The 22,284-nt window shown below is 41.6% G+C and overlaps 1 protein-coding gene across 2 annotated transcripts in view; it reads left to right on the top strand.

Moving 5' to 3' along the window:
- Positions 1 to 22,284, top strand: part of DCLK1 (doublecortin like kinase 1) — a 345,007-nt gene that overhangs the window by 177,821 nt on the left and 144,902 nt on the right. For both annotated transcript variants that reach the window (XM_035003548.1, XM_035003549.1), the window contains exon 4: positions 3,776 to 3,875. In XM_035003548.1, coding sequence (XP_034859439.1) covers positions 3,776 to 3,875 — 100 coding nt within the window. The remainder of the gene's footprint in view (positions 1 to 3,775; positions 3,876 to 22,284) is intronic.

Genomic DNA, 22,284 nt, shown 5'->3' on the forward strand with positions numbered 1-22,284 from the left:
CCATCCATCCATCCATCCAAACATCCAGTCATCAATCCAAACATCCAGTCATCCATCCATCCATCCATCTGATAAATGCTTATTAAGTATCAGGTATATGGCATGACTACTGTAGACTTGAAAAGTAGGCTGGAACCAGATGGAATGCCAGACTCAGAAGATGAACTTTAACTTGATGATGGTAAGCCATTGATGTTTTTCTGAGTCATGGAGAGATATTTTGAAAGTTTAAAAGAAAGAATAGATTAGCAGAATTAAACAGGATGGATTGGAGAGAAAGGAGGTAGGAGTAAGAAAATTCACCAGAGGGAAATGCCAACGTCCACAGGTAAGAGGATAAGCTCTGGACTGATGTGGTAATGGGGGTAAAGAGAAGGAGGACAGGAAAAGGCCTAGGTTTGAGAGATGTTAATCCATAAATGGAATTTGTTCTTTTTCAGCTGGTGATCACACTGAATTTTGAGAACCTCAAATTTAAAAAGGAGTAACACTGTATAGATATATAAAATCAGATCTTTATGCAAAACATTGGTAATCCATTGATATTAGAGTGTTCGGTAATGCCAAAGGAAAATCCTCACAGGATATTGGCCTACAGAAGAAGGTTATACATCTTCTGTTACTCTTTTTTGTTAGATGGAATACATTACAGCCACCTCCAGATCAATGATACAGAGTGAAAGCATGGATAATTGAAGTGCATAGGTTATCCTAAATCCATCTTTATTGTAACCTTGTGTTTAAGCCTCCTTTTCTATCAAATGTTTTATCAAGGCTTCTAACAAGGAGCAGTTTTATAACTTTGAATTTGATCTCCTGACCATACATACCTTCTGTGGTAGGAGGTTGTGAACAGGGAAATGGCTAAATGATTCCAGAGCAGAGAGCACAGAAGACATTACAGTTTCTAATAGTTCAACAAATGCTTTGATTTTAGTCACTGAAGATTGGGAGGTAAATGAATATATGTTGCTTGGCACTGACATGACTTTTCCCTGTTTTTTTGTGTTGGGCGATGACAGTTATTTTTCTTTAACAATCGCTGCATTCCTTTTATGTTCTTGGAATCCTGGAGTTGGAAACAACATCAAAAGTTCATCATGTCTCATTTCCCACTTGCCAACAGAATTAAACCTAAACTGTCCAAGCTGGATCATTGGCTGTTCTGTTCTTTGAGTCTCGGCCTTAGAGGACGGTCATGGGTATATGATGGAAGGGAGTTAGTTAACTGGCAACCTGCTTATTATGTGCTGTAGTTTTAGTGATAGTTATCTGCCTGCTTAGCAATAGCATAAAACATGCACACGTAGTTGAATGCGATCTGGTCGGCAACCTGATGTTCTAGAATACAGATATTGGGAATGTGTGGAATGAAAGGACAGTTTCCTTTGGAAAATAATATTTTTCATCTACTAGAGACTTGTCCTCATGTTTGGCACACAGTGTAGCCCAGAGCGGGCCCATCATAAATGTTTATCAGCTAGAGAAATACGGCTGCCCAGGAGAGTGCGTGTCGTTACTTTCCATTGTGTGTTCCCGGAGTTCTTTTCACCTCTGGCTGTCAGTGCAGAACCTAAGGGAGCCCCGTCACACATTAGTCCATATGATGCTGTGTGAAGAAGAGAGTTCCAGAATCAAATAAGTTTGGGAAATACTGTATTTCCTATCTCCTCTTTGGAGCTGTGATGTACATGAGCATGTGAAGGGTTTTGCAAGGACCGGAAATAAAGAAACCTGTTTATATTGGATGAACTCAGTATTTACCAAATCTATTTGGTTACAGAACCCCCCCTTTTATTTTTTTACATAAAACATATTAACCATTCACACTCTAAGAAATACTACCTTTTAAGGCTAATTGTTCACATTTTTGCCTGAGGGAGAGACCGTGTTTTATTCATTTTTGTGTGTGTATGCTCCATGCTAATTTGCATATAGTAGGCTCAATAAAGACTTGCATGTGTAAGATGAAAATGGCCTGTATGGGGTTTGTTGGGATGACATCAACCGCTGATCATGAAGCCTGGGTGGGGTGCTTGTCATGAAGATAAAGATGGACAGGGTCACAGTTGGGATCAGACAGAAAGGGAGGAGTGAAATGGAGTGGGTTCTGAATTCAAAGGGCCTGTTTTTTTATTTTGTTTTGTTTTAAAGATTTTATTTATTTATTTGACAGAGAAAGAGAGAGAGAAAGAGAGCACAAGCAGGAGAAGCAGGAGAGGGAAAGGCAGGGTCCCCACTGAGCAAGGAGCCTGATGTGGGGCTCGATCCCAGGACCCTGGGATCATGACCTGAGCCAAAGGCAGACACTTAACCGACTGAGCCACCCAGGTGCCCACAAAGGGCCTGTTTTTATCCCAAGCAGAAGACCAAAGCTTCTGACACCACTCGTAAAGACTTTTAGTCCATTTTCCTTGATCATTACAACGTCCCTCTTAAATCACCTATATTTTCAAGCTTTTCCAAAACATGTCATGGATGTACCTCCCTTATACTTAATGTTTATTATCAAACTATTCTAGAAATGTCGTTCTTAAAATTTCAGCCAAGCGATTATTTGGAAATGAGAGCTTATTTGGAAAAGCTATCTGAAGGCTACACATCATTGTATTTGGGGCCTCTAAGTAATGCTGTGTTCTCCCAAATTACTACTGTAAGTCTCACAGTACCTTTGATGTGTCGGGACAGTGCTACCAAGCGTTGACATAGAGCAGAACCCCAGAGACGCCCTGCAGATGACTGCAAACAAATGAGGGAGGATCTAATAGTAAACCCAGGCCAAAAGGATCTAACACTCCAGGGGGGTTGTCTGTGGGCCTCAGATATCCAAGGGAAAATTCTATTAGAAAGTCTATTTCATATAGCTCTGAATGGGTGCCTTCAATTGGCTGCTTCATGATGTGTTCCAAGCAAAGGAAATTGAAAATAGAAATCAACAGTGTCCCCAGTGCCTTCTGTTGGCATCATACATGTTGTGAACAAAATATTACACCACATATCCAACGACAGAGAGCAGTATGCTGGGAAGTATTCCTTTTGACCACATGTCCTTGAAAAACGACATTTAGCTCTCTTAAAGTTCTTATTGGAGGATAAGTTGAATAAGTACCAAAAGGCGGTTTTAAAACTTTACTTTTGCATAACTACAAGAAGCTGGGTAGCACAGGAGTTTTCAAGTTTAGCATAACTTGAGTGGTGAGCATACAGTTGCCCAGTCTCTGTATCTGAATCTCAGAAATACTTATTCTATTATTCCTTTCACGAGGACTTCTACTTTTGTTTCAACTAGAGGTAGAATGGGTCTAAAGGAGATCATTGTATTTATATTATGATACAGATAATTTTCTTCAGTAGTTACCCCAAGTACCAGTGATCACCGCGTGTATACTGTATTTGTTGCTAAAATCATACGCCTTTATTGCTGTTGAGGAATATTACATTCAAATGAATAAAGGGGTGTTCCTTTCCCACATGTCGCTGCATCCACTCTATTACAAAAATCAAGGGCTCTTACCTATTGATACGTCAAGTAATAAATGTGACAGGTACTGGTTCTATTTTCCTTATCCCGTGTTCCTGCACAACTGAAATGTAACATGTTTCTTACTAGTAACAGATGCTGGAAGCCTTCTTTTGAAATTCCTCTGGAGACGCTGTCCTGTTGATTCCATTAGATGTGGGAAGTGGCTTTATGCAGATGTCTGCTTGCAGGGATGTAATGTTGTAATTGCTGTTCTGCTGACCCCTTGCTGAGTGCCATGCTTTTCTCTTGTAGGTGATGTGCCTTCAGGACTTTTTTGGTGACGATGACATTTTTATTGCATGTGGACCGGAGAAGTTCCGTTACCAGGATGATTTCTTGCTAGATGAAAGTGGTAAGGAAAAAAAAAAAGTTCAAAACCAGGGAAAATTTGAGGCAGCTTTCCATAATGAGCCGCACCAGGCCAAGATTATGTCAACCCCAAAGCTACCAAATCAGTTTCAGATCCTCACCCAGCATGTCTTTTCCATATCTCGAATTTCTTTGATTTTCTTTTATATAGAAAACAGATGAAATGATAATTGGAAAGGTTGAATCATTCAGAAGAGTAAATTACCAATGGTTAATTTATAACCACTTAATAACTAAATAGATGTTCTATAGAAAACCATGATGCAGATTTCTACATTTTTAATTCTCTGTTTTTTGCCAACACGTGTAGTTGAGAGATTTGTAATCATAAAATTATTGAGTGTGTTTCTAGGGGGAGCTTTCACGAGCCTCTTCTGGTTCCTGACTGGGAGGGAGAGTGGCCTGGCATTCCTTTTCCTTTAACTACTACAGAATTTGTATGTCATTAGCATCTGTGAGGGACCACAAAGGAGGGTAGTGTCCTTCAATTCAAACTGAAATGTGATTGTTTGTAATAGATGAAGAAGACCGTTGATTAAGAGGGAAAGACATGTCTCACGAAGTGAATATGAAAGGTTGTGACTTCAAGAAAGACTTTTTTTCTGATGCTATAAGTCATTTCAGAATCTTAACAGCATCCCAGGGAAGATTATTGCACTGACAGAAGAGACCTCTCCTTAATCATATTACTTCTAATTTAATTAGGGGAATATCACATATTTATGGACAATTCAGACACTAGATAGTTGGAAATGCTCTTTGAAGTGGTAATGAATTTTCTGCTTAAATGCATGCAGAAACAAATCAGTGAGCTTTTGACTAAGGGGATGGAAAATACTTGAGCACTGACAGGTTAGGGTAAGTGATGTGATGTCGGGGTCCCACTCTCCCACTGCTGATGCACGGTCACATACAGGGCCTACATTAATACATATGGATGCATATCATCTCTATGCATTTAAACCTAGTATGATTATTTCATCATTTAAAAATGACTTAGGGTGTGTGGGGAGGGATAGGAATAAGAGGTTGCCCCCGATTGTGAAAATTTCAAATGCCCAATGAAAGTACATATATGATATAATATGTTAGATAGATAGATAGGTAATCTGATAGAAGTGTCATTTGAAGAGATTTAAGTTATTTTGGTTCAAAGAACTTAACTGGAAGGTATCTCTTTCTCTCTAAATAAGTTTTCTCTAAATACATTCCATCTTTATCTCTGGTTGATAATGCCCTTTGGGGGCAAAGATTTATGTAAATACACCGGGCACGGGGAGCCCTCAGGGAGGGCTCTTCCCAACCCACCCCTTCCTTCTGCAGGATGAGACAGCCTTGCCGTTGTGTCAAACAAAAGAATGTTAGGAGTCAGGAGGGAACCCACAGCACAGTTTTGAGAAAAATAAGCTGCCTTGACTTTCAATTTAAAGAAAATAGCTGCTTCTGATAGAATAGTCTGAAAGAACAGATGCATTCTGAAGGTTTCATTTGTTGCTTTGATAGAAAACAACCTGTCAAATTCCAACTGGAATACAGTTCAGTTTCAAATCAGCACTATTGACCTGGGGCTGCCAAAGCCTCTATCCAGCCTCCAGGTAGACTTGGGGCCTCTCCCCAACCTAGCCCCCCCCCCCCCCCCCCCCGTGAGACCTCTGGGCTGGGCTTTCCCTTCCCTACACTCTGCTCTCACACTAGACACAGCAGCCTGTCCTATTCCCTGGCGACAGCAGGCAGACAGGCTTTCTAGAAAGTACAACAGAAAAAAATACCAGAAAATCCATTGTGATTTCCCTTTAGAATTTTCCTCATTAAAAAAAATACAGGCAGATAGACAGACAGACAGATTGATGTCTACATATATGCATAACGGTGCACACACGTGCATCAGAACACCTTGCCCATCACATATAGTTTGGCACTTGGAAAGACCACTTCAAACTATTTCAGTGGGAAAGTGAGAACTTCACGTTCTTAGCCCTGATGAATATATCCTAACCGTTTCTTGGTGTGAAATCCATTTGCTGAGTAACAGTGTCCTCCCCCATCCTGAGAGAAACACGTGGATTGGGGGAAGGGGGTAGAAAAAGAATCTAAATTGAGATTTTACTTCCTTGGATGAACTTACTCTGAGACTAAATTCACACATTGACAACTGCAATTTCCCTGTTGCTTGTACAGCATGTTCTAGTGCTAATGTATTAAAATTTGAATCTTTTTTTAAGTGCTCTGAGATGATTTATCCCAGCTTATCTGTACTTGCTAAATGGTATTTGCACATTGAGACTTCATTTGGCCTGTTCCATAGTAGCTTCCTAAAAGGAGTAACAGCGGGGGGTTCAGACATCTTCAGAATTAATACTCTAGCAGGGCTGTGCTTGATTTAATGGCATCAAGAAGTGGCCTTTTGCCACAAGACAGCACTTTTATTCTATCTTTTAAAATTAACCCAGCTCCCGGTATGCTTGGGATTAGCAATAATACATCCCTCTAATTACTGCTGGGAAAGCTCCCGGGGTCTTTCCAATGAGGAATTCTGCCATTATTGACTTATATTTCATGGGCTACATTAGAGCTAGATCAATATTAGAAACTGTGAGGGAGCATTCTTCCTCCCCTAAATTTTCACATGGGAAGAAAAACCAAAAAAAAAAAAAAAAAAAAAAAAAAAAGCCTTCCTTTTTCCATCTTAAAATGTAACTCATTTTAGCAATATCGTCATCAATCAGTGGAGTCTTAGCACCTTCGAAAAATGGTGGATACAGCACTATATATAGAGACAGACAGGCCAACAGCTCCTTCCCCTGCATGGGCTGCTGTCTCATTTAGAGGATGAAGCATAGGCAAGGAAAATGCCAACTTGGAGACAGGAAGCTTAACATAGTTTTGCTTATATATTGATGATAAACTGACGAATTTGTGATTTTTGTTGCCATTAAAAAGTGACAGGATTTTGTTGAGAAATGCCCACCTCGCACCTGGTTGGGGGGTCAGGGGGACAGTTAACCCCTTGGTGATGAGCCTGCCACAGGATATCACCTTCTGTCTGCCCCCCAGCCTCAAGCCAACACCCCCAAACTTGCTTGGCCAGTTTATTCACCCATGTACCTCACCCCTGCTGGGCCCGCCACATGCTCAGGAATCTAAGTATATCTCTCACTCTCTCTTTTTACCAATTCCTGAGTGCTCTTGATTCTGATGTAATAGGCATTACTTCAAACTTACACATTTTTGCATAGGTGTTGTATGAATTTCCTAAGGCTGCTGTAAGAAAGCACCATGAATTGGGTGGCTTCCAACAACAGAAATTGATTCTCTAATAGTTCTGGAGGCCAAAAGTCCAAACTCAAGGTATAGGGAAAATCTGGGCTCCCTCTGAAGGCTCTGGGTAAGAATCCTTCTCAGCTATAATCCTAGTTCCTGGGGGTTGGCAGTCCTTGGAATCCCTTGGCTAGTACCGCGCCATTACTCTAGTCTCTGCCTCCAACCTCACGGGGACTACTTCTCTATGTGTCCAAATTTCCCTGTTCTTAAAAGGACACCAGTTATTGGATTAAGGTCCACCCTAACCCAGTATGACTCCATTTTAACGTGGTTACATCCGCAAAGACCCTATTTCCAAATGAGGTCACATTCACAGGTACCAGGGTTAGGAGTTCAATATATCTTTTGTGGGACACAGTTCAACACACAAAAAGATGTTTGAGGTTGTCTGGATTTTATTTGAACTTGAGTTACAAGTAAACCCATTTTTATTTGTTTGTTTTGACCCGTCTTTCAATTTGAGCAGTGATAGCTTTGTACTGATCAGTAGAATGAATAGACAAGACTGCTGTGAGAAGACTGTCCCCTCTGCTGGCCTTTCGTAGGGTCGGGTCACTCACCGGATGGGTCGGAAGAGTACCCTGAGATGGTATGAGCAATGCCTTGGTCAGCAGTGCATTTGACAGAACCTCTCTTGAAATACTTCTGAATAAGATAAAAATATAATGTCTGAAGGACATAGGTGGTTGTGTTTTTACTTGATAGAACTGTCCTGTCCAAGGGGCACCGATTTATAGATTGATGGCACTGTGTTGGAGGAGATCGCTATTAGAATTGGCCCATGAGATCCCTGAAGGGAGGGAGTGTTTGTGTGCTGGGAGTCATGCCAATAGGGTTCTTCCTTGGATTCTGTATAGTTTAGTGTGGCTAGAACTGGCTTGAGAACGCAGTTGGTGTGTGGATGAAATTATCTGGTAGGAAAACAAGGATCCACAAGGATTTTAGCAGAATGGATTATATCCACGAGGATAAAATTGAATTGGTATTAACAAAAAGTAGTGCTTTAGGTTTTTGTTTTTAAGAAATCCAGTTTTACCAGCTTAGTCAGGAGTAATGTAGTTTTAACAGTAGAACATGTGAACATTTTAGTTGACTGAAGGCTTCTTGTGAGATGTGGCTCATTTGCTGTCTGGATAGTAAGCATGTCATGTGTGATAAAACCTTTCAGCCTCTCTGACTGAACATGGCAAATGTTGACTGAAGCAGAAAGTTAAAATGAAAAATGTTCTTCAAAATTCACAAAATTACTGTAGAAGCCTAGGAAGTATAGTGTAGAAGAATAGACAAAACTTAAATAATTGGGCTTTCACATGATTTTTGTAAGTTGGTAGCATTCATACTTTCGAAGTCATGAAAGTTTAAAAGTGCCCTAAGACTTTCGGGATACCGTGTGTGTGTGTGTCCATGTGTGTGCATAAGGTCCTGTTTCTGGGGAATGCCAATCCAGCTTCTCCCTGCACTAGACACGCCTGTCTGGAGTGCAGTGTTTTTTCTGGGTATGTAATTCTAGTAGGAACATTTCCTTGGCTTCTCTTACGGACCCCCTGGTGTTGGGTTCCCAGAATCCATTTGGTAAACATTTCTAGAAATACTCCATCATGACCACGTTCCAGGGACCCATGTCCTGAATGAGATGAAAACGAAGTTGCATTAGGCACCATTTACCAAGCAATGATCCCTGAGTGTTTTTCCCAACTCTGGGTAGTAAGAAAATGGGGTTAGAACCTAGAATAGTAGAAACAGTATGGGGTTAGGATTAGAAGGCCGGTGTAGTCCAAGCTCTGTGTCCTACTTGCTGTGTGGTCTTTGTATCTCCAGGCCTGCTTCCTATTCTGTGAAACATCTTTTTTTTTTCCTGGGTTGTAATGGACCTCAAATGAGACAATAAATGTCAAAGCACATTCAAAACTGTGTTCCTTATTACTTAGTGAATGATGTCAGTGAATGACATCTCAGCTGAAATATCCCTCCTAGTGGAACTGCAACTGGACTCAGCCACATAGATTCATTTGCAGGGCTTAATTGGAGGCAGATGTCACCAAGATTTGGTTTGGGTGCTCTTTAGAACCAAAAAGCAATTATCTATGGCTTTCTTCCCACCCTCAACTTTTATTCCTGTGGTAGAGGTAAGCGGGAATTAAGGGACCTTTGAAAATACCCACTCTTCTCTGGAGGGAATCTCTGGAAGATTAAATCGACCACATTTAGAACCAGTCAGACTTTTCAAATGGACCACATTCAGGGGTCCCAGCTGTATGTCCACATGGATTTGGGGCAAAGGGATTTTTGATGGCCTGCCGCCCTGTCCTGGGGCTGGTGATGCTGGGAGACCAGGCCTCCTCACACAGTGGGTTTTGAGCTACCGCTAACAAAATTCATTTGTTCTTTCATGTATCCATTCATTTATTCAATAGGCTAAGCTAACTTAACATGTGCCAGGGAGTATGGTAGTCACAACTAACTGTCAGCCTTAACACTTACATGAAATAGGACCCATCGTGTGACTTTTAATATTGCGTATGTCTAAAGATGTCAAAGGATCTCTGGTACTGAACTTTGACTCTAAATATTACTTGGTGCTTATTGCTGTAGTGTATTTTATTCCTTTGGAAAAATATTGTGGGAATGACTAACGGGGTCACAACAGACTGACTTCTCTTTATAGATTTAAATTTTAATCAGATTAAAGACCAGTTTAAATTGAATCTGTGGGCAGATTTCTTTGAGGTGTGTAGTACTTCATGCTGGAATATTTTATTGTTCCAATAAATGTTAATTCTAGGAATGTATAGTTCTTATTTAAAAAAAATAAAAACCCGATAGCTGTCTTGTTGAATAATTGCCAAGTTTCTGTGACATTTCATTGTCGCGCAGAAAATCTGGTATAATCTTGACTGCATTGATTTATAGAATACAGCGCGATGCTTAAAGTAGAGGGCTTTAAGGTTTTTGTTTGTTTTGAGTTCCAGAGAGCACATTGGTAACGTGCTTTGCTCTTGTCAGCAAGTTCCCATTCGCCTCTTAGCAGTGGTAAAGCCAGAGGGGTTCTGAGACTTTCTCCACCATAGCTACACTTCAGCTTATGCATAAATATAAAGTTCCCCAGAACATAGTGATATTTTCAAATTTCATAGTTGCCAAGCTACGGAGACCTATAGAGTATTATCCTTTGGAGACAAGCTGTAACTCCAGTACAAGCTAGTTCCTTTGCTACAAATAGATGATTTTCTACTTAGGAAATCAAGACATTGTATAACACACGCAGTCTTCCCTTTACACTTTCTATTCTGTTCCGCACGGGCTTCTTTTTTTTTTTTTTGTATTCAGTCACAATGACACCTGAACTGTTGACGGTGGAAATACCCTACACATATAACATTGGTAATGAGTGCCACACAGTAGGAGTCTTGGAGGCCATCAGCCCACTGCCCTGCCCAGTGCAGAAATCTCCCACACAGCATTGCGACAGCTGCTCGTCCATCCCCAGCTAGAACCCTCTGTCTTGCAGCTTACAACTATGTAAGAAGGCCAATCCCACTGTCCACCGGTGCTGATTTTTTTTATAAGTTCTTTCTTATTTTGGGCCCCTATTAATCTCTCTCTAGCTTGTACACAGAGGTCCTGATTCTGCCCTGTGGGGTAAGAAATACAGCCCATTGCCTTCATTTGCAGAAGATGAGCTGGTGTTGTAGACCACCAGGTTGATCAAAGTCATTCACTATGAACTGTTTTATTTGCCTTTCCTCCTAAACCAAAATATCTCTGTATATTCCTCCCTCCTTCTCTCATGTTTCATAGGAAGAAGAGCCTCTTGTTCTTTCTAAAGGCAAATGCAATGTTCTTGATTTTGGCTTCTCTCTTCTTTGTGACCTCGTCTATCAGGGTTCCTTTCCTATTCTTCTTGGGAATTTGTTATTTTACCCTATCTTCGCTGTCTCTTTCTTCTCAACCTGCAGTCATGACTAAATTTCTCCTCTCCTCAAAGGGCCTTCAGTCATCTCTATCATCTAATCAAACCATAGTGCCCTTTCTCTGCCAAACAGCTTTAAAAGGCAAAATTACTAAAAAAAAAAAAAAAAAAAAAAGCAAAATTACTTTCCTTGAGGCCTCCATGTCTTCATCCTGACTCACTTTTTATACCCTTGGGTAATCAGTACATTGAAAACAGGAGAATTATGGGGAATCTTTTTTTCATTTAAAAATTGTCTTCCACTAGCCTTTTAAAGTTATGTAGTGGTAGAAGTTCTTCTTTTGCCACTGTATGGACACTTAGGCACAAATCTCAAGACTTTTCTCTTCCCTCCTAAGGTAGTAAAAAGTATTATGGACTCTTCTAGCTACAAATCACCATCTCAATCCAGAAATAAAAATATCTAGCCCCAGGCAATAGTCATTCAAAATTGGAATTCTTTTTCCGTACCCACCGAGGGCCCAATGTAGTGAGTCCCTTCTCTGAAGGAAAAAGGTAAGGTTCTCCTTTTTCACTTACCTCCTCCCTGTTGTTTTTGATCCTTTCAGGGTTGGAATAGAGAAGAGTGGAGAGAAAGGGGGGGATTAGAAAGGGGAGGTGGGGAGTCTCTACATGACAGCACTGTTGTAAGATGGCTTCAGGCTGTCTGGGCCTGCAGATGTTATATTAAGCCAACTTCTCTTATGGATGTTCTTCAGGGACTCTCACTGGGAACATTCCACTCTTCTTTGATGTGGTCAGTTCAGTTTCTTCCAGTTTTGGGTGTTTCTCTGTTAGTCCTTGTTTTCCAAAGCTCTCCCTGTTGACCTCAGATGATCCTCTTGGGAAGAATTTAAATTAGCTCCATGTCAGCTCACACCCTCAGATCCATCAACACACTCACATGTCCTTTCTCCCGACAACAGGCTACCCCATGCAACCAAGCCTCCTTTACTCTGCTGCCAGTGCTTCTCCAGTGAAAGCCAAACACTCAACCACCAGTGTGTTATTCCCCTCCATCTGCAGATGACACTGACCCGTCTCTTCAGATCTCCCAGTGAAGCCCTAACTGAGAGGAAGAGAAGTATCTCCCCTCTTTTTTAGCACAACTCTCTGAAGAAGGCCGTCTCACAAATCCCTTTTCTCTCTGATAATGTTATGCCTTTTATACCTTTGAAATGGGTAAGAAAACTAAGGCATGTAATTTGTTCAGATCTACTTTGAAATTTCTAGAAGGTGATCAACCTCGCAATTTACTTTGGTATCTGATACACATCCCCTTGCAGTCTGGACGAAAATTCCATTTTGAATCCTGTGACATTTGTGACTGCCTTCCACTCCTACCACATAGGTAATAGTTCCATAAACAAGGATAACCTTCAAATCACTATATCCGATGCTCTTTTTTTCTCCTTTTCCTCCCCAACTTCTTTGTGGCATTTGAGACTTTTGAGGCTTCCCTCCTTGAAATTCTCCTCTCTTGTCCTTCGTGGGGTTTTGCTGTTCTGGTCTTCTGCCTCCCTTCATGACTGCTCCTGAGCTCCTTTCAGTTTTGTTCTTCCATGTATCCCTTAATAATTGTTCCTGAAGATTCATTCCTCAACCCCTTTTTCTACTTAATTACTTTCAATTCTTAGCCAAGTTCATCTACCTTAATGGTTTCAGCAATGATGGTTATGGTAGACAGTGACGGTGACAAATGGCAACCAGATGGTATGCAATAAGCGAAGTCTTTGAAGTATGTATAATTTTCCCAATTTTACAATTAAGGAAATTAAAGCTTTGATGATAAATAATTTGTCCAAGGCCACACAGCTAGTTAGTGTTGAAGGCAGAGTTCAAACCCAAGTTTGTTTATGTTTGACAATATACTCTTACGCTCTAAGTACACCTCCTCTCACATCTCCATCTCTAACCCTAACTCCTCTCAGGCGCTCCAGAACCATCTTTCCAACTTGCTAGTGTGAATTTCCGTATGGGTTATTCCACAGCCACTTGAAATTCAGCATATCCCACAAGTGAACTCATCATCTCCTGAGTCAGTTTTATCCCTCCTTCCTGTATTCGTTCCTGTATTCGTTCATGGCATCAGCATTCTCCTTAACACCAACGTTGCAACACATGGAGGTGTCTTTTACTTCCCCTCACCTTTACTCCTCATATCCCATATTTTGTTGCCTGCTTTCAGTGCCACCACCATTATTTAAGTCAGTTCCTCATAATCTCTTGCTTAGACTCTTACAGTGATGCTTTAACTTGCTTTCCTGGCTTCGGCTGTTAATTGTTCCACACGTTTGTACACAGGGTGATTCTCCTATACTCACCTGAATAGCTGTCAACCACCCAGAGACTCCTTTGCATGTCGTTCTAGGACAGTTGTAATTCAGCATTGTATCCTTCCAGACTTATCACTGCTTTATTCCTCTTCTGCCCTCCAGCCACAGTATTGTTTGCAGGTCTCCCAAAACCATTTATTTTTGGTATCTCCGTCTCTGCTCATACTGTCCCATCAACCTGGAATGCTCTTCTTCCTTTTCCCCATCACCACCCGGCAAACTCCCTTTTGCCCTTTGAAGTTCAGTTCAAAAGTTGCCTTCCCCCATCTTGTTGGTCTCCAAAAATTACTGATTTCTCATTCTTTTTACAGATAGTTATCTCATTTAATCCTCAGAAAAACTCTGCGGTGTTGCTTTGTAAATAAAGAACACCAAGTTAAGATGAGTTAAGAAACTGCTGAAGATCTCATACCCAGTGGGTAACAGGGTTGGGATGAAAACTGGAAATCCCAGACTCTTTGCTTTCCTCTTACTTAATTGTTAGTGCCTTGAAGCTGGTCCTCTGTATCATTAATCTCTCTATCCCACAGTCCCTATCACAGTGCTCTGAATCTAGTAAAAGCCCAAGAGATGTTAGCTGAGTCAGTGGATGCAGAAGGGATCTACTCCACCTGTCAACCTTGTAGACGTTTGAGGACTGAGCCTCGACATTTGCCCAGAGCTGGTTTTTCCAGATTTGTTAGGAAAGTTCCTTCAACTGTTGCTCTTAAGATCACCCTCCTCTCCTGATTACTTTTCTCTGAATACTTTCCGGTCAGCAACACCCTCCTCAAAATAAACCCAGAACTGAATGCAGTACTCCTTGAAGGCTTCCGATAGCATAGAGAATATAAATTTATTTAATAGAGGCATCGAACTTGTTCAAATGCGCAGAAGTGTGATTATGCCTTCTGTAAGCACCAGCCAAGCAATGCGGGCTCATGGTTAGCTTGCAGTCAGCTGAACTCTCTGGGGCTTTCTAATGTGATGTCAAGCCAGTTTCTACTTGTTTAAATGCATAGCTAAACCTCCATCCAGTACTTTAATTGTATTCATGCCAGAGAGCACCTTATTAATTTTAGTCATTAATTCTGGCCATTAAAGGGCCTTAAGCATCCAAATTCTGCCTGAGGACAAATAACAGTAGAGGACAGAGTTGAAATCAGGTCTCTCTGATTTCCAGGTCCTTGCTCTTCCCTACTAAGTTATGCTGCTAGGGACCTCTCTAGATAAAGACCAGTAGCACTGCTGCCTGAAAGCTCTCAGGCAAGAAGAAAAGAAATGAAAAGCTATAATAACCTTTCTGTGTGTCCTCAGGGACAATGGCAGGGCAGCCTCAGGCCCAATGGCCAGCTTTGGCTGGGCCATTCTCTTCCTGCACCAGGTAGCAGTCCCATAGAGGACAATAGGTTTTTCTGTCCCCTGCACTGACCTGCACACTCCCCCCACCCCCCAGTACAGGAGAGTACAGATAGGACTTTCCTCCTAGTGTGCATCCATGGGCCCTATGGACCGAGGTTTTTGTGCCGGTTTGAAATCTGCCAATTCAATTCCCCATAGCAAGCCCATGTGAAGAGCCTACTGTGTGTCAGGCATTCCTGGGGTTTAAACAAAGAAGTTCTGGAAAGCTAAATTATCTCCTTAGGAAAAGCAGATGAAGTGAACATTATTGTGGAAAAAGACTTGATGTGAAGGTAATTCTAAAATCTAGCTCCAAGCTTGAGTAATAATTTGATATGTGTGTGGATATAGGTTGTCTCTCTAGATTTTCATTATTGTAAATGTTCTGAGTGGCTGGAATATAATAAGATACTGATGTTTATGACTCTCTGCTGCCTAAAACTAGATTTTCTTTCATGATAGCTCTGGAAAAGAAACAAATGGATAAAGCTTTTAGTAAAAAAAAAATGATCATGCGGGTGACTTATCTTCATGTTTTAATAGGCAGAATCACTGTGAAATCATGAATCCAACTTTTCTTGGGGCCCTAAAACCGATCTGAATAAGAATTTGTCTAAATTCATATGAATCTTAATCAAATAATCAGAACAAAGCCAAAGAAAAGCAGCGGCCTTGTCAAGAAGTGCCAGGGATGGAATTGAAAGAGCCACACCTGTAAGCTCAGGGGAGGGAAGTGAGTAAAGGCAAACCATTGTCAGGAGGTCAGGGTGAAAACTGGCACCGTCTTGATCAAAGACAAAATCCCAAGCTTGGCCTTTAGTTTAGCTGTTAAGGTACATGAGGGCCAACTGATTCAGTGAATGCCTTTTGTTCGCTTGTGGGGTGTCCCACCGATATGACAGCTGGGACATCTCACTGATATGACCAGTTCTCACTGATATTGAGAAGTGAGGTTATAAGGCTTTTGAGTTTATTAGCTTTGGAGGACACAAAATTTCTTCTTTTATAGGTTTGCCTCTCAACCTTTGTGTCAACTTAGCTAAACTTATATCTTTTTTTTTTTTTAAAGATTTTATTTATTTATTTGAGAGAGAGAATGAGATAGAGAGAGAGAGAACATGAGAGGGGGAGGGTCAGAGGGAGCAGCAAACTCCCTGCTGAGCAGGGAGCGGGATGCGGGACTCGATCCAGGGACTCCAGGATCATGACCTGAGCAGAAGGCAGTCGCTTAACCAACTGAGCCACCCAGGCGCCCTAAACTTATATCTTAATACCTTTTTTTGTGTTCATTTCATACTTGATAGCCTTTCAACAGACTTATTTGAAAAAATAACGTTAAAAGTCAGAAGATTAGTTTACATTATGATTAGTTTTAAAAACCTATGGAAAAATGAGTACTGTTCTTTCTTCTTCCTTAAGTGAGCTATAAAATCTTCCTATTTGCATTGGGTTTTCTAAATATGAAAATCAGTATACTAAGTAGCAGTTAATAGACAACATGAATTCAATTTATTGTATCACTTATGATATATGTGCGTGTGCGTGTGTGTGTGTGTGTGTGTGCTGATTCTACCCAATTTGGCTAATATTTGGTGAATACCTACTATGTGCTAGGTACTGTTCTGAGCACTAGGCATTTAACAGTGAACTAAAGAGGAAAATTCTTGCCTGCATGGAGCTTATTAGAGGAGGAAAATATTTAATAAGGAAAATCATAAGCAAATTACATAGTATATCAGAAGATAAGTGAAAGGAAGGAGAATGAAATAGGGAAGAAGGGGAGTGTCGGGGGTGGGATGTGGGAGGATGGGGCCAGGGGTGGTGCAATTGTAAGTAATGTAGTTGGAGAAGACTTCAGTAAGAAGGTAGCATTTGAGCAAAGGCTTGAAGGAGGTGATGGAGCCAGCCCTGAAGATTCCAGAGAAAGAGTGTTCCAGGCCAAGGTTAACAGTGCAAAGAGCCTGAGGTGGGCAGGTGCCTGATGTACGGCTGAGAAGAGCTCTCTAGTAGCCAGTGGTCTGTAGGACTGAACTGGGATTCCGACACTAACGACCGGAGTTAGCACAGACTTCACATGTTAAGGGCGTGGTCCCCAGCAAGACCACCCTAATTTCAGATGCTAGCTGCCAATTTGGGGGGTCCCCAGGCCGCCCACACTTCTGACCACTGGGCTACAAATTCAGGGGTTCCCCAGAATCTCCTCAGGTTTAATAGTGTGGCGGAACAACTCACAGAACTCAGGAAAGCACTATGTTATAGTTATGATTATAGTTTTATTATAAAGGATCTAATGAGGACCAGCCCCCCATCACATGGTTGGTTGGTTTGGTATGACCCACGCCTACCTCGGGTCATCTTTATAGTTTAAACTCAGATATGATTCGAGGGACCTGCCATGAATAACATGGACATTCCTATCACTTGGGAAATTCCAAGGGTTTAGAAGCTCCTTTCCAGGAATCCAGGAAGAAACCAGACACATTTTTTAAAATTATTTTTTTAAGATTTTATTTATTTGTTTGAGAGAGAGAGAGAGAGAGAGAGGAGAATGAGCAGAGGGAGGGGCAGAGGGAGAGGGAGAAGCAGATTCCCTGCTAAGCAGGGAGCCCAACGCAGGACTCGATCCCAGACACCTTTTTTTATACAACACGGACCCTGTCAAGATCTCAGAAAACATTCATGCTAATTATGTAATGATAACCATACCAACCACTTATAATGAGGAGAAAACAAGCAAAGAGTAACAAAAGCAATGAACTTATCAAAGAGTTTGGATCTTTGCAAAGAGAGAAAGGCAAAATGACTAGCTTCCAACCCAGAAGGGGCAGACCGACCCCTCTCATTGGACACTCCTATCTCAAAAGTAGATTTCTGTATAAGGGTCATAGAAATGTTTTAATAACCGTGTGGACAGTCCACTCTTGGTGAAATGTGTTAATTGAGAGGGACTTGTCACATGAATCATCTAAAAATGTGCATAGTGCAAAAATCCCTTTCATCTTCTTGTTGAGTGGACTTTGTATTTCACACTCTGTACATTCCCTTCAGACAGATTATTTGGGAACTGGATTACTTTTGCTTAGTGAAATTCCTAATGGTTAGAGTTGAAAGAATCTTCGGGAGTGTCTTGTTCAGTTCCTCCATTTCCTATGTGAGGAAGCTGAGGGGAATTATGTTGACTGGCCTAAGTCAAGCAGCATGCTAGTGTTAGAGCTGAGGGAGGCTCGGAGCCAGGTTGCTGATGTCCAATCCTAGATTTGTTCCATCGTGTGAGCTTGCCTTACTTAGTCAGTCAGCACATTGACCTCGGCCTAAAAAAAGCATCCTCAAAAGAGCACCTTGGAGAAGGAGGGTCCTGCTCTTATCACCTCAGTGATCCTGAACAAAGTACTTACCCTCTCAGAGTCAGTGTCCATTGGAAAAAATGGAGACAAAAGTAGTACCAGTCAGAACAAGTTGCCATGAGGATTAAATGAGATGATGCGGGTGAAAATCATATTGCAAAGCTGTAACATAATGGGCAAAATGTTACGATGTGGTATTATCATTATTACTTGGGTGCTTTGAAACCCTCATCTCTTGGTGAAAGTGGAACAGATTTTAGATGTTTATTTTGAACTACTTAAAAACATTTATCTGAACAATGTTAGTGAATATGGAAGATGCCAATTTATGATAAAAATTTCACCACCAGCAACTAACTCATGGTAAGAGGCTGTCCACGGTCGGCAGTAGCACTTAATAAAATTAGATTGGAAAACCGTATGAGGTCTGTGTAGCAACCCAAAGAGGAAGGCTCAGACTTCAAGCATGTGTTGGTGCACTTTTGAATAGAATAAGACTTTTGAGGTTCCCTGACATTAAGATTAGATTTGCAAATAGTTCTTCCCCTCTGGCTAAGAGACTATTATTTTATGCAGCTCTCTCTCCTAGCTCCAGATACCTAGCTTCATAAAGAAACTGCAAGTTTAGGTCAAGCATACCATTCTTTAGGTTTCTAGCGTGGAAGACACTAACTCAGAATAGGGCTGCATAGCTTGAGGTTCCTGTGTAGTCATACATGCTATGGTATCTGCTTGCTTTGTTCTCCACACACATACAATTAAAGCCCATGTACATGAACTGAACTGCCGGCAAATATAACAGAATGCTGAGAGTTATCCAAACAACATCAACAGCAAAAAAACACGCAAAAAATTATTTTTGACTTAATGATAAAAAATTAATGTGCTTCTAATCAAAAAATGTGTTGAACGTGGCTATGTGCAACTTAAAATACATTTTAGAATGGCGCTAAACTTTTTCTTAACCTATTTTGCAGCCCAAGAAAAGTAGTCTATCAAATTGAGAGATATCATGATTTTTAAAATACCCTTAGGATGTTTCTCTTTATTTGGACTGATCCTATAGGCTAGTTAATAGATGGCATCGTTTCTGCAGCTTTGCCTTAACATGGTGAGAGAATTAGCATTAGCATATTTTATATAGTCTTTTAAATCTGCTGCAGCTAATTATATAATTTCTCATCTTTGATTTGAAGCCAGCAGCAGGACTCTGAATTATTTAGAGTGATGTTAATTCTCTTGCTTCACTATCTCCTCTCTAGCAGTTTGCAAAGGAAGCTGGGGGCCCAAGATGCCAGCGGCGGGGTCACCTTGGAAGAATTCTAGCTGGTGTCTCTCAGCCACTCCTCTGTCTAGTGGACTTCCAAGGAGGAGAGAAGGAGGACCAGCCTCTAGCACGGTCACTCATCTATGAGGTTGCCAGTTAGGGCAAGGGAAACTTTGATTCTAAAATTATTTGCTTGCTTTTCATTTTTGGTGGTGAATTATTAGCCAGCAACCACTCAATTGTAGTGGATGGTTCTAAAAAATATTGTCTAAATTGGGGGTCAGAATCTTTTTTTTTTAAAGATTTTTATTCATTTATTTGACAGAGAGAGAGCGCGCACAACCAGGGGGAGCGGCAGGCAGAGGGAGAAGCAGGCTCCCCACAGAGCAGGGAGCCTGACGTGGGGCTGGATTCCAGGACCCTGGGATCATGACCCAAGCCCAAGGCAGACGCTGAACTGACTGAGCCACGCAGCCACCCCTGGGGGTCAGTATCTTTGTCTGCAAAGAGCCAGACCATAAATATTTTAGGCTTAACAAAGCATACTTTTTTTGTTGCAGCTTTTCAGCTCTACCATTGTAGTGTGAAAGCAGCCACGTAAACACGTGAGTCTAGCTGTATTCTAAGAAAACTTTATAAGAACAGGCTGTGGGCTGGATTTGGCTTACAGGCTGTAGTTCGCTGAACCCTGGTCTGAAATCATTGATGTTTAGTCTTCTGGGGAATATGTTCCTTCATGAGAACTTGATGAGAGGTATGGACCCTATCCTAGAAAAATAAACGTTTCATGCCAAATGTACACACACGCACACACAACTGATACCTATAAACCTTCAATTTCAAGAAGTTCTATATCCCCAGAACTCATTCGTGGATCCAGGTCAGGAACTCTTGATCTAGGTGGTGTTTTCATGACAAGAAGCCTTTGTAGTGACCTCCTGGATACTCTGGGACAGCCATTCCTTAAAAAAAAAAAAAAAAAAAGATTTTGCTTCTACTTACCTCATGTCAGAAACTCTAGACTTTAATCAGACTCTAGAGTTTATCCATATAAACATAGAAGTCCTGCCCTAGAAGGAGCAGTGGCATACTCTGAGGGCTTTGAAGGCAAGAAGTCATGGACACGTTGGAAAGATAGGAGGGTATACGTGGGAAGAGATGGGGGTCAGAGCAGTCGACCTGTGACACTAAAGTAAAGAGTGGGGGACTTGGGTGTGGGCCTGTAATTTTAAACCTGGCTGCAATACCCACCTCCTTATGACCCCTCTTGCACTGTCCTGGCCCACATTGTGCTCTCTTTTTGTTAGAACAGGGGCTGGTCTAACATCTACATTTGTTCTGCTTTTTCTTTTTCTCTCATTGTCTTCTGAGTGTTAGTATCAAGATTCCCTGCATTTATTGTGATATTCTTGAAGGCAAGTATTTTTTTTTTAGTCCCCCTATGTGGGGCTCGAACTCACACCCCAAGATTAATAGTCACATGCTCTTCCGACCGAGCCAGGCGAGCACCCCAAGGGGCTAGTATTTTATACTCTCTTTTAGCTCCCCAGTGCCCAACACTATTATCTTTGTGGCTCACCTCTCCTTCCCCAGTCTCCTCTCTACACCCAACTTCCCAGACATACCAGACCCTTGTTGTGCATGTGGCCTCTGTGTATCCCTGGTGTTCACTTAGCTCCCCGCTCCCACTCTACCTGATGAATTTTTGGTCATCCTTTAAGAGCCAGGGCAGTGAGACCACCTCTGAGGAATCTCCTGGAACCTCCCCAACCTCGACATGACACTCATGGCTGTCTCTTGTGTTACTATGGCATTTGATGCTCCAGAGTGTGAGACCCAGTCACACTGGATTGTAATTGTTCAGATCCCTGTTGGTCTACTTGAGGAGCTCATGGGCAGTAACACAGCCCAGGCCACTCACTGTCTGTAGAGTAAATGGCTGGACAGAAAAATGGTGGGTACTCTGTAAGCGAGTACTTATTGGTGGAGGGTAAGTACAAGATAGGAGGAAGGGAAATAAGAAAGTAACTTTAAAAGAGAAGGAAATTTCAAGTATATTTATTTTCAAAGTATTTTCTAAGACCATCCCATCGACATTTCTCTTTTACTGACTTAGTGGTAATTATAAAGAGAAATGTGTTGACCAAGTAGCATGCACACAAGGCTGTGCTATCCTGATGAATAAGCATCGCTGGGCCAATATCTGCCCTCTTTTCCACGGACACTCCGCACACAAGGGCTCCCATGTCCTGGCCACCTGGTGATGTTGCTCCTGTAAAGCAAAGTGATACAGCTTCCTGAAGGAGACAGGAAGACAGATTTGGGAATCAGTTTTCCAGAAGTGATGGCCATGGGGTGGTGATTTTTTCAGTATTATGTGGCAGGTGGCCCAAGCACTGGCATGACTGCTAGGATGACTACTAGGGTAGGCTGTGCGGGGGTCTCCCTATTTGAATCTACTTGACTTCAAAGGGACTGAACCCAGGACCAGCTCAAATGATGTTCTAACATCAGCATTACCTGACTACCACCAGAATTGGATGGATAGAAAGCCCTAGTGTCAGTTTACAAACAGGTAGTCTTGAGTGTGTATCTTCATGCTACAGGCTTCCTCCCAGTCAAAGGCTAGCGGTAGAACAGCACAGCGGCTAAGTGCGTGGGCATGGGCTCTGGATTAACTGGTTTCAATCCCAGCTCCAACCCAAACTAGCTTAATAGCTCTGTGCATCAGTTTCCCCCTCTGTAAGTTATGGCTAACAATAGTCTGTACCTCGTAAGCTTTTTGTGAGACTTTT

This window comes from Mirounga leonina, unplaced genomic scaffold (assembly GCF_011800145.1).
Source record: "Mirounga leonina isolate KUSES-001 unplaced genomic scaffold, KU_Mleo_1.0 Mir_127, whole genome shotgun sequence".
In the NCBI taxonomy this organism is placed as follows: Eukaryota; Metazoa; Chordata; class Mammalia; order Carnivora; family Phocidae; genus Mirounga; species Mirounga leonina.